Source organism: Symsagittifera roscoffensis, chromosome 1, assembly GCF_963678635.1.
Source record: "Symsagittifera roscoffensis chromosome 1, txSymRosc1.1, whole genome shotgun sequence".
NCBI classification, from domain to species: domain Eukaryota; kingdom Metazoa; phylum Xenacoelomorpha; order Acoela; family Convolutidae; genus Symsagittifera; species Symsagittifera roscoffensis.
This window is the reverse complement of record NC_087062.1, coordinates 24,734,806-24,747,309: the sequence shown is the minus strand read 5'-3', so window position 1 is coordinate 24,747,309 and position 12,504 is coordinate 24,734,806. Positions and strand designations below refer to the sequence as shown.

The following is a 12,504-nucleotide window of genomic DNA, read 5'->3' as shown; positions in this document are numbered from 1 at the left end:
CGAGAAATCGGAAGAAAAATCTCTATTACACTTTTTTCTTATGCTACTCAAGAAAAACCCAAGAACACTGTACATAGTATTGACATCTCGACAAATATGAAAGTGAGAACTTAAGTTGAATTTTTTCTCATTTCAGTTTTTCATGCTGAATAAAAGCAAAACAAATCTGGTTTTTGTTTGTTCTTTTATAACAAATCTTTGTTAATTCAAAGCCATTTACGATTGTTCACTGTAGAGAAACTTTATGCCCAGCCACGGTTGATAGCTTCCTATAAATGAGCGATGGCACAAAACCCAAACAAAGAAACGAAAAAAAGTAGATAATTCAAGTTTTAAAAGCGCAAGGATTTTTTATATCGAGCTGAAATTTTGCTACTCAGACACCATTTTTGAGCCGTCACTTCTTTCGATGAAGACACTGTCCTATTTTCAGCGTAGGTCCGCTATTAAAAAAATTGATCCATCTTGCCTGTTCAATATTTGTTTCACAAGTTCTGCATCAGTCAATGAATCTGCTTTATCAGATATAACTACGATTCATTTGAATTTGTTGTAAGGTTTTCAAGATCACCCCTCAAAAACAGTTTGCGCATAGAATGTCTTGTCGTCCGGGCAGAGGTTTTAAGCAAAAATGTATCATCTACAGCCACTTATGAACAGAATCAACCGGTTGTTGTGCAAGTAGCAGACCAATTTCCGGCCACATAAATAAAAAAATAAATGAAAACTAAAAGTAAAAAGACAAACTAATTTTGAGTGATCTTACGAGAGAAACTAGACAAAAGCTTACAAATTTGGTACTTTTAGCATAATATGTTACAGTTGCATTTGAAATCTGGGCAGCAAAACAAATAAAATTAAACTGAAAATCTGAAACTTTTGAATTTATCAAATTTTTTGACAATCAGTTTTTGAAATTTTGTTTTACGTTTTTTTCGCCAGAAAAGCGCCGAAAGAAAAATTGCAATTTTTTTCTATGGACTGAAACCAAGTTTTCACTGCTTGAATTCAAGTTTTTCCTAAAATAATAATTACTCGATCGACCTACTCGCTCGTAATTCAGAGTAAAAACAAAAATACCCAGCCGGTTTTTCTCTAGAATGCAAAAGATGTTTAGATTTTTTTAGTGTCGTTCCAATCAACACAAAAGCTTATGGCCCTTTAAAATAGTCAATATTTTTTTGACCTTTTTTCTGAAATTTTGTCTTTTCTCGAAATTTGAGATTTTCTGTTCAACCGAACGGACGGCTTGCGGGGAGATCCCCTGCATTAGCGGTTACGCTCAAATTTTTTCACACAAAAATTAATGTACCTCAGAAAGGTCAAATTTAGGATTTTCGACGTTTTTTTAAATTTTTTTTTCGCGAAAACTACCATCACTAAGCTTGGTTTCAATGAGTAAAATTAGTTTTGGGAAGCTCCGCTACTTAAACAATTACGCCTATTTTTTTTTTACACAAAAGGTTATGACGCTCTGAAAAGTCAAATTTTCGATTTTTTGACCGTTTTTTAAACTTTTCGACTTTTCTCGAAAACTAACCTCATAAATTTGAGGTTTTGTTTTCAATAGGTAAAGCAGGTTAAGGGAAGCTCCCCTGGATCAGCGATTACGCCCAAAGTTTTTACACAAGAAGTAATGAACCTCAAAAAAGTCAATTTTTTTTTACTGTTTTTTGAAATTTTTCGTCTTTTCTCAAAAACTAACCTCCCGAATCTGAGATATTGGTTTCAGTGTGTCGAACGGGTTGTGGGAAGCTTTATTCATAAGTAGCTATGCCTAATTTTTTAACACAAATGTTTTTGACCCTCGGAAATTTCATTTTTCGCAGTTTTTCAAAAGTCAAAAAATTGTTTTTAGCAGTTTTTTTTACTTTTTGTCTTGAAAACTACCATTTTAAACCTGAAATTTTATGTTCAATGAAGAAAAAAAAGGTTCAGCGAAGCTTGTCTGTGTAAGCGCTCGCCATCAATTTTTCTAACATCTTCAGAAAAGCCTGTTTTTTTATTTCTTTCCGTTTATTTTAACTTTGAAAACTTCTCCAAAAAAACTCAATCTGATATCAAAGGTTGAATCAAAGCAACAGGTTGTAAGAAGCGTCCGTTTATAAACTACGCATTAAAGTTTGAACAAGAAACATATTTCTAGAAAAATTCCAAAATTACACATTTTTCACTCAATTTTTAATAGAGCAACAACCAAGGTTTTGGTTGAAGCCCAATGCTTAAATTTTTTAAACTACCTACTTCATCCCGCATCAGTACAACAACTCAAAAATTATCAAACTGGTATCTCCAGCTATAGCTGGGTCTCTAGTAGCAATTTAGTTTCAATGTATCATGGATTTGTAGCGTAGAGTGAGGTTAGGAGACCCGCAACAAAATATGAGGGTTCGAACCTGGGCAGGGTCGGATGTTTTTAATGGACTTTTTCGTATACTAGTTAAAATGCGTCCGCTCTATAAATCGAGGCATGTTAGTTGGTAAAATTTTGTTTTCAAATTGACTGGTACTGCTATTGCGTTATAATTGGCTTGCGTCAATTAGCAATTATGTAGACTCAAAATTGGCGTGCGTCAGTTAAAAAGTTTTGTGGACTCAAAGTTTTATTAGTTAAGTTTTTCCCAGTAGCGTTATTGGTGATATTTTTGCTTGTGTACGCGAGTGCAACTTCGCCTCTGTGTAAAGTGTTGCAGAAACAGAATTTTTATATGACTTGGATCTACCGGCGTGCAGAGCAAAGCGCTATTTTGAGTTTTTATCCTAGTTATTTTTTCAAGAACCGATTAATAGCTTCTGCAGTATCGCTAGACAGCAATTATTCATGGCTAGTATCAACTCGCGAATCAAGTAAACCAAGGAGTTTCACTCTGAATTACGTTTTCGAGGCAGTTTATTCGGTTATTTGAAGGGTTATAACCAAGGACTTTTTTTGTAGAAGTCCTTCTTCAACCATTTTAATTCTGACTGAGCTTTTGATCTTAGCCTTTTGACATTCTCGCATTTTTCTTAACTTCTAAATTGAACCCCTTTTTATGTACTTCTTCGCTAATTATTAATGTGTTGGACTTTGTTCTTAAACATTTTGGCTACTTGCTGTACTCGATTTTAAGCATCGATGAGAGCGGAGCTTTCATTCTCTCTCGTAAGTTTTGTTGGCAATCTCTGTCAACTTAGCTCGTAGATTTTTTGCAAAAGCTTCATTCTAGCTGGCTGATTCATAAAAACAACATCTCTATATCTTTGCTTTATGTCTTAATTTATTGTATTCCCATATAGATTCAACTGGGAAATGATTCATTATTCAAGGTTCTTCACAACTGTAGGTTCCAAGTTCCTTCGAACTAGCTGCTTAAGATTATTTTGGGGCTGAAAAAATTGCTCTTAAGTTTCAATGTTCATTTTGCCACAAGTAGCAGTCGGATTATTTGGAGAATGAAAGGCTTCGAGTTACTAGTCTAATTTAAAAAAAGTTTATATCAGTTCTGGGTTTGCATTGAGGCAAATGAGCTGAAAGCGAAACCCTTCAGCGTCATTAAGAGGTACCAATGATTCTTCAAAAGCAATTTCTAATTTTTAAATCATAACTAAATTTTTATGTTTATCTTTTTTTTACCGACCTAGATGGCATAATTGAGTACTCAGCAGATATGCTTGTTTTGGTGCACCTATTTTTTTTGCAGTTTGACAGCTTGACTTTTGTCATTTTTTTTCTTGCGTTTGTGAAGTGCAGCTTAGCTTCTGTATAGAAGGCTAAAATATGTCTGCAAAATAAATTTAAAAGAAATGGAATTTTTCGTCTGGAGAAATGGGATGAAAAAAAATTCAGTGACTTCTCAAGTTTTTTTTTTCAGTTTCTTTTCTTAAGGAAGTAAGAATTATATTATCCCATCCTCGAGAATATCCTAGATCCGCCCCTGATTTATTTCGTGATTGAATAATTGGCTCTGAAAGGTAGTGTATAGAGACCAATTTGGACAGAATTGAATTTCGTAAAGAGTAATTATGTAGTTTTCAGCAGCAATTTGACATTTTCAGGCACCTGTGCGATGAACTGCGGGGGAACCACGTGTGGGAGACACCCCTACAAACAACAGATGCAGGAGAACAACAACCGCATGCAGGCTATGGGTGCACGAAAGGTAGTCTCGAAACCCAAACCCAAGCCAAAAGTCAAGGGCACCATGATGGCTGCCAAGAGTCGCAAGGGTCCCATCACGAAGCAACCTCGCAATCCCCAGATGATGGTGGTGGAGGAAGAGGGGATGAGTGGGATTGGGGGAAAGGGAGGGCCTAAGGATGAAGTGTACAACGTGAAGGTTGATTATGACGAGGATGACAAGAATAGAAATGGGACGACTGCGATATTCATCGATGAGTTTCCGTTTGAAGAGTGGAGTGGAATGCACCACAGAGAAGGACGCTAATGATCAGCTATTTGTAGTGAATATCCCAATGAACTTTTTATATGAAATTGTTGCACACAATTTTCACATGAATGGGGCTTCGAAAATTATACGGAGCCTTTTGATTTTCAGAATTAGAGTTGTGATCTTGCCACTATCACGGAGCAAAGAAAAGCTCAAGTAATATTTAAAAGCTTGGATTATGTAACATTACCGTTTATTTTCAACTTAGCGTGTATGACCAGCATTTAAGAAATTTAACGACCAGCCTAACATGAAAACTTTTGTGGTAAAGAATTCGCTTTGAGAAGACCGTATGTTTTTAATTCAATGAAACCAGCAGTTTATAGAATATACTAACATTTTACATCAAATAAAATTTAAGCTTATTCCTGACTGTTTGTTTTTACGCTCTATATTGAAAATCATTTTTCTGAAGTTGATATATGAGCCGGCGCGGCGCGTCAAAGCATTTGAAAAAAAAACATCAAAAATTGATTCTGCTCAATATGTTTTAATTAAATTACATTCAGTCAATGCATTATGCACAGTATTAGTTGCTCTGAATCAAACCATTACAACTGAAAATAAAACAAGCATTTTAAAATGCAGAGAATTGAACCAGAAGCGTTTATATGTCCAACGTGCAATAAAAATTTCTTCCCTTACGAGTATTGTGAAAAACTGATGTGCAAAGAACGACTACAGTTCGGAGAAACTGCTTATTCACGTGGCACAGGATATCTCAAGATTCGATGTCGTATTGGCTCTTATGGAAACACGTCTACTATAAATATCCCTCCAATTTGTACAGTTAGTCACCTTTTGGACTCCGTTTTCCACGAAATGATCTCGGATAAGTTACCCCTTCCTCCAGATTGCAAAATTTTCTGCCTACTGCGGGACCACGTCATCGAATCGGGGCCTATGAAGGAATCTAGTTAACATCAAACTCGCCGTAGAAAGTTCGAAAGCATCACATATCACCAAAAAAGGCTATAAATTGGCAGCAAATGTCAACTAATATTTTTTTGATTTTTTATTCGGCCAAAAATAGTTCAACAGCGCATAGTTTAATAAAGGAACGAGTTCTTCAAACTGTTTTGGCTACGCATTAAGTTTTAATCAATAAGATTGAAACATTTTCAATTGTATTTCGGTATTTATGAATTCGGCGGAATATGTAAAATACCCGTTATTTTCCAGAGAAAGTTTTAATAAATGTTGAGTCAATTTAATCCAGGAAAAGATATTGTAATTTCTGCTTTTCACTCATATATGGATATTGTGTTAGAATAGAATACTGAATAATTTTTGACGGAGCTTGAAGTTAAATTGATCTGTAATCGCAGAATTGGAACATTCAGCGATATGCGATTAGAGACCGAGACATGGTTGTGATCAGACTGGTGGATGCTGTGACAGCAAAGGAAGTCATTTGGAACCCAATTTACAAAAGCTGGATGAGGCCAAAACACTAAAACCTTAGCCATGATAATTTTAATTTTTATTTAGAGCAAAAAAATTCTTGAAATAAACATTGCTTACGCCGGCTTAAGAAGTTTAATGCAGTTACCTAATGCAAGTCTAAGCAAAAAGTAGCGTGATAATCATTCCAGATTGCTGGGCTCGATCTTGAGTGATGTTGGGCTCAATAAAATCTTAAACTGATTTCTGTTTTAGAGTTGGCTCGTTGCTTTTGCTTGCGATACTCATCGTTGCGCTTAAAAACTCGAAGCGCAGTATAATATTTCTGAACTTGACTTTTTAGAGCAGCGGAGCTGCAAAACAATCCGTCTGCGTATTGCGTTTGTAAACATAGTTGCTGACAATGAGAACGTATTATTTTCCACCCAAATGTGTTCACTTGCTTCACTTCCAAGCCATATTTGAGTCTCTGAGTTCGGCCATTTTTTTATAGAAAGAACAGAAAGAAAAAGTTTATTTATCCAACATTTTTAACAAAATACTCGATTAAGTTTCGAAATCAACTCAAAAACAAATTAATGCAAAAAGTGAAAGCTATTGATTGATAGAACAGACAAGATAAGATTTCCATTACACGTCTACTCTGCGTATTTAAGAGTCGATGAGCGTATTGAAGACTTTTATTTCAGTCTTGATCATTTTTTTTGCTTTTTTTCGGGAAAAGTTTTTGAAAATTGTTCCCTCTTAAATTTGATTTTTCGTGGTTTGAATTTTGATTTTTGTTTAGGTTCAGTTTTTTATTATTGTTAAAAGGAAACCTTATTCCACTATCGACGTCTATTTAGAAAGTGGATGTAAATTTTCAGATTAACCAGCGCAATAAAAACTTTACGTGATGATGCAGTTTTCTCAAATTAAGTTAATTTTACCAAAAAAACTGACTGCCTATGATAAATTGTTCTTGAAATTCAAAGAACTTTAAATCCATATAGTTTAACTCTTTAATTGGAAAGCTGAAAAAACAAGTCAGATTTTTTGTCGATTTCTGTGCGTTCATTGAATTATTACCCACTGTCTGTCTGTTGACTATGCTTTTTGAGGCATGCTTTTTTAGTCAAATTTCAATACTAGACGCACGTTATTACCCTTGCGATAAGCAAGGGTATTACAATCAGTTACTTAACTTTTTTCCCGTAAATTTGTCAACAGATTTCCGTATATTGTTACTCCCACTACACCCTTATTAGTGTTTTTTCATTAAATTTGCTGTTCAAATTTTTTGAATGATGTTTCTTTGGTATTTTTTGAATTTTCGACTTCGTTGCTTTCGGTTTACTTCTTCTCGGCTTAATTTCCGGTTGTTACCATCCGGCTTAGTTTCCGGTTTTTACCATCCAACCAAATCGCTCATTTGAGTTTGAGTTTTTTTAACATATTGTTGCTCTTAGTGTTCTGATTTACCTCTGCTGTTTGTTTGTATTTTTCTTAACCTTGACATCGTATATATTCCTGTTTTTTTTCGCTTAACAAGTCTATTCTTTCCAAATGAGTTCGCCCTATTTTTTATCGGCTTAGTGAACTAATTTTGAGTTGTTTCAACAGAGTCATATTTTTGTGCTCATCTCTGGATCGCACAAAATGCTAAAAATAGAAATTATAGTTCAAGTTTTTCCTGACCACAAGTTTTTTCGGCTTAGGTTCGGGCCTATTTTATATTGGTTTATCGGCCTCATGTTGTGTCTTTCGATGAGCGAAAAAAATTTGTGTATGCGTGTTTGTCTTTTAAGGGTGAGGGGGGCTTAATAACTTCTTATTAGTCTTAATTTTTTTCCTCTTTTTTATTTACCTTTTCTCTGTGCTTAATAGGTTTCGCGCTATATTTTATCGGTTTACTTGTCGCATATTGTTTCATTTGACAAGCAAATAAAGTTTTTTTCGAGTGTTTTGATGGCCAGGGGGACTTTTTATTGCCTTGGCCAATTTTTGTTTCAAAGGTAGCTTTGTTCATTATGATAGATCTAGTTTTTCGACAATTTCGATTTTTTTCTTCAATTTTCTTGTGTTGTATCGCAAGTGGCCAGCTTTGCCTCTGTGTTAAACTTGCGATAACACCCGGTCGCCATACACTTGCTATTGCAAAATTATTAAACTAGGCTTTTTGCTGCCCTAAATAGGCATTTTTCCATTTAATAGCTTTGCTTTTAGGACTCATCTCCTATATTCTTTTTTTTTGGAAATACTGTATTAGATATATTTTGAGCGTGTTAGATTCTTAAATATCCGTCCTATTCGAAATTTGTTTTTCATATCGGTTGATATTTTATTTTTTGATTTGTTTCTTTAAACTAAAGTTCGTAAATCATTTTAAATTTGGTCTGGCTTAATAAGTTTCTGCTTATTTTATATCAGTTTAGTGGCCTCATTTTGCGTTATTTGATAACCGAAATTTTTTTTTGTGTTTGTGTGCAATTGTGTTCCGAGGGGAAGGGGACTTGAATATTTTTTTAGGTTTTACCTGAAAACTGTTTTTTTTTTCGGCTTAGTTGGTTTCTGCTTATTTAGTTTTGGTTTTGTACCGCTTGGTTAGTTTTCTTCCGATGGTAGTTACTCTTGAGATAAGCAAGGGTTTTGCAATCGGGTACAAGAGTTTTTTCCCACAAATAACTCTGTTCACAGTTTCATGATTTCCATTTTCAGCACATTACACGTTTAACATTTCTAGTTACTGTCTAGTGTTAATGCGTATCTGGGTTTATTGGTGAAAATATTTTCAGATCTAAAATAGTTTTTTTTGTTTAGGCTTAATTGATTTCGGCCCAATTTTTGACAGCCTCTTTGCCGGGTGTTTTTTTTAAAATTTATAACTATTCAAATAATTGTTAATTTCAATTCGAAGGACATAACCCGCGCAAACTTTTTTATGCGCCAGGAAAGGGCAATAGGTACATTCACGGCTGCTGGAAATTTAAAATGTTTCAGCTTCTGTATGCGACGTGAATTTTAATCTGAGTGTTAATTCTTGTCGCAACTTGAAGTTTTTCATATCTGCTCAAATCCTCAGTGTAAACAATGTCGAATACAAAGATTTATACAATATTTGAGAACAACAACAATTTTTGTTTCATTTTTCTATATTCGACCTCTTTGATCTCAATATTGTTGAAACCTAACTCAGTTAAAGTTTTAACTATTGGGTGCGAAGCTTCTTATTGCTTGCTTTTTTCTAAACGTATTTTACGTATGATTATTCAGTTTTTTTAAACGTATGATTATTCAGTTTTGATAATCATACGTTTAAAAAATCGCATTCATTCCAAATAGGGGACAATGTAACAAAGCTCTCCTTTTCACGGTATTTATCATGCAATATCAAAATCATCTGCTGCAAGCTGTAATTCTGTATGAAACGACCTTTAAACTTAACCAGATTGTTTTGATCTTAATGATATATCGTAGGGATCTTCTTCGCGAAGAAGTTTGTTCAGCTGTTCTGCAATTTAATTTGCGAATTCAAGGATTTAGATTGAGGGATAATCACGTGGCATGAAAGGACTTCTTCACGTGGCTTCGGTGATAAAACTGATCAAAATTGACATTTTTTACATACCAATCGACAAATTCATATTTGCATGGCAGAGGCGTAGTCAAGTGCGTGGCTTAGGTGGCGTATTTGACTCCTTCATCATCCAAAAGTTTCATCTGTTCTGCTAATTTACTCCACCCTTGCGACCTTCTTCGACAAGCCTTAAGTATCTGCGCCAATACGATACATAATAAATTTTCGAGGGATTGTTTTCTAATAAAATGCCAAAAATGTTCACTTTCTCGCCAAAATCTCGCGTGCATCACAAAATGTAGTTAAATTAAAACTGGGGAAATTCGACCTCCCTTTCGACCCAAAAGGGCCTCTCTTTGTGCTTTAAGCAGAATTTCATTTTGGACTGACGGACCCTAAAATTTTTCTGAAACCCTTTTGGCGTCTGTTTTTAATAATTTTTAGGGGGAACTACTCGCCGAAAAAACGTGATTTTTTGGTCAAAATTTTCCTAAAGTATCTTGAAACGCCCTTTTTTTCGGTCTGTTTTTTCAAAATTTTGCCTGCGGCGCAGAAAATTTGGCGAAAACAATTTTTTTGAGTGCTATGGGAAAGCTCGGAAGTTTATTTGGTCGGCCCAAAAAAAAGATCGATAAAATTTTTGATTTTTTTTGAAAAACCGCCCCCCTTGAGGAAATCCTGGATTCGCCCCTGTTATGCTCTCCAATATATGCTAGTTTTGAGCTATACGCGCGCCAAAAAAACGCAATTATTTGGGTAAAACCTCCAAAAAAGTTTCCAAGCTTGAACTTTTCTAGGACAACAGGCCGACTGGACTTCGAGCCGAATTTAAAATTTTTATACTTTTCTGACGCGATTACAAAACTTGGTCCCTTAAAAAAGTTGAAAATAGCTAATTTCTGACTAGAGGTTCTTTCAGTTCGTTTAATGAATCGGTTTTCCAGAAAAAAATTGCAACACTTTAAATGCTTTTCGTGATAGTGAATTACTCGTTATGAAAAATCGCTCCACAATTGTTTAATTTTTGAGAGATAAAAACTTCGTTGATTTTTTTCTTGTCTTCACCAAAGAGCAGCTTCACAACTGTGTATTATTTTAGAGGTGAATACAGATGAAAACTTTGTTGAGTTGTTGTTGTTGTCTTCAAAAAAGAGCAGCTCCACATTTGTGTAAAGTTTCAGGGATTAAAATTTTCCTGAATATTTTTTGTTGTCCTTAAAAAAGATCAGCTCAACTTTTTTGTAAAGCGGCGGAGATGAAAACTGCCTTGATTGTTTTTTGTTGTGTTCAATAAAGAGCAGCTCCACAGTTGCGTAAAATTTTATAGATGAAAACTCCATTGAGTAGTTCTTGTTGTCTTTAATAAAGAGCAGCTCCTCATTTGTGTGCAAATTTAGATATGAAAACTTCGTTGATCGTTTTTTGTTGTCTTCAATAAAGGGAAATAGAGATGAAATTTTCGTTGAATATTTTTTGTTATGTTCAATAAAGAGCAGCTTCTGATTTGTGTCTGATTTTACAGATCAAAACTTCGTTGATTAAAACTTTTTTGACTTTTTTGTTGTCTTCAACAAAGGGGGCAGCTTCACATTTGTGTAAACATTTAGATATGAAAATTCTTTGATTACTTTTTGTCCTCTTCAAGAAAAAGCAGCTTCTTATTTGTGTATAGTTTTAGAGATGGAAACTTCGTTGAGTGTTTTCTTGTGGTCTTCAGCAAAGAGCAGTTTCGCTTTTTTGAAGAAAAAAATTAGAAATGAAGACCTCGTTGACAAGTCCCTGATGTCTTCAACAAAGAGAAGCTTCACATTTGTGCAACGTTTCAAAAATTAAAACTTAGTTGAATTTTTCTGGTGGTTTTCAACAAAGAGCAGCTTGACTTTTGTGTAGATTTTTAGAGATGGAAACTTCCGTTAAATATTTCTTGTAATCTTTAGCAAAGAGTAGTTTTGCTTTTTCTTAAAAAATAGAAATGAAGACTTCGTTGAGTAGTCCTTTTTGTCTTCAACAAAGAGCAGCTTCACATTTGTGCAACATTTTAGAAATGAAAACTTTGTCGAATTTTTCTGGTGGTTTTCAACAAAGAGCAGCTTGACTTTTGTGTTATTTTTAGAGATGAAATTTTCGTTGAATATTTTTTGTTATGTTCAATAAAGAGCAGCTTCTGATTTGTGTCTTATTATACAGATCAAAACTTCGTTTAATGTTTTTGTTGTCATGAATAAAAAGCAGCTTCACATTTTTATAAAGTTTCGTACACAAGTTTTCATGAGGTTGAAAAATTGGATTCTACTTCAATAGATGAATTATGGAACGCAATAAACAAATACGCTATATTTTTAAATCTGTTTTGTGTCAACTGTTTTCCCCAAAATTTGCCTTAATTATCACTGTTGTAATGTCTTTTAAAAACAAGATAACTCACTAAAGCCCCTTTTTTCAATCATATGATGAAAAGCTAGAAAGAAGCTTGCCTCAAAAACTCGCAACAAAAGACTACTCAAAAGAAACGATAGCTCGCAAAATTGAAGAAAAAGTACTCTCGACAAAAAAATGAATATCTAAAAAAAATAAATTTTGGCGCAAAAAAACTAAATTTTTGCGCAAATTTTTTCTAACTAAATTTTAGCGCAAAAACTATGCTATGCGTGCCGAATACAAGCGCAGCAAAGAAAGTGGTACTCATTGCCAATGCAGTTTTTAAAACTAATTTTCAATTTCCTAGTTCTTGAGTTTGTCAAATTTTGAGGGTTCTTGTCTTTTGTTGCGAGCTGTCTTTTATTACGATATTTTTAAATTTCTTACGAGGAAAACTAATTACTAGCGCTGTATGTTCAATTATCCCATGCTGATCAAATTGTCCAAACAAAGCAAAAAATCATCAGAACTTTTGATTTCATCAGAGCTCAGGGAGTCACAAAAAGCCACTAAAAATTGCTACAAATTTACTGTTGTTTTTCTTAGAAACGGGAGATTGAATTATATTTAAAAAGTGCTAGAATAAATTTTAATAAAAAGTAAAATAACGTTATAATTATAAAAAAATAAATTTGTAGTTTTTTTTAAATCAAATTTGGTGTAATTTAGTCGGAAAAATCAACTTTTTCTATAATTTAT

The 12,504-nt window shown here is 34.0% G+C and overlaps 2 protein-coding genes across 3 annotated transcripts in view; one reads left to right on the top strand and one right to left on the bottom strand.

The window, feature by feature from the left end:
* The window catches only part of LOC134841765 (uncharacterized), a 31,670-nt gene extending 26,916 nt beyond the window's left edge, over window positions 1-4,754 (top strand). For both annotated transcript variants that reach the window (XM_063857810.1, XM_063857805.1), the window contains one exon: window positions 4,036-4,754. In XM_063857810.1, coding sequence (XP_063713880.1) covers window positions 4,036-4,424 — 389 coding nt within the window. In that variant the 3' untranslated portion in view covers window positions 4,425-4,754. The remainder of the gene's footprint in view (window positions 1-4,035) is intronic.
* The window catches only part of LOC134841803 (uncharacterized), a 302,592-nt gene that overhangs the window by 288,965 nt on the left and 1,123 nt on the right, over window positions 1-12,504 (bottom strand). The window lies entirely within an intron of this gene.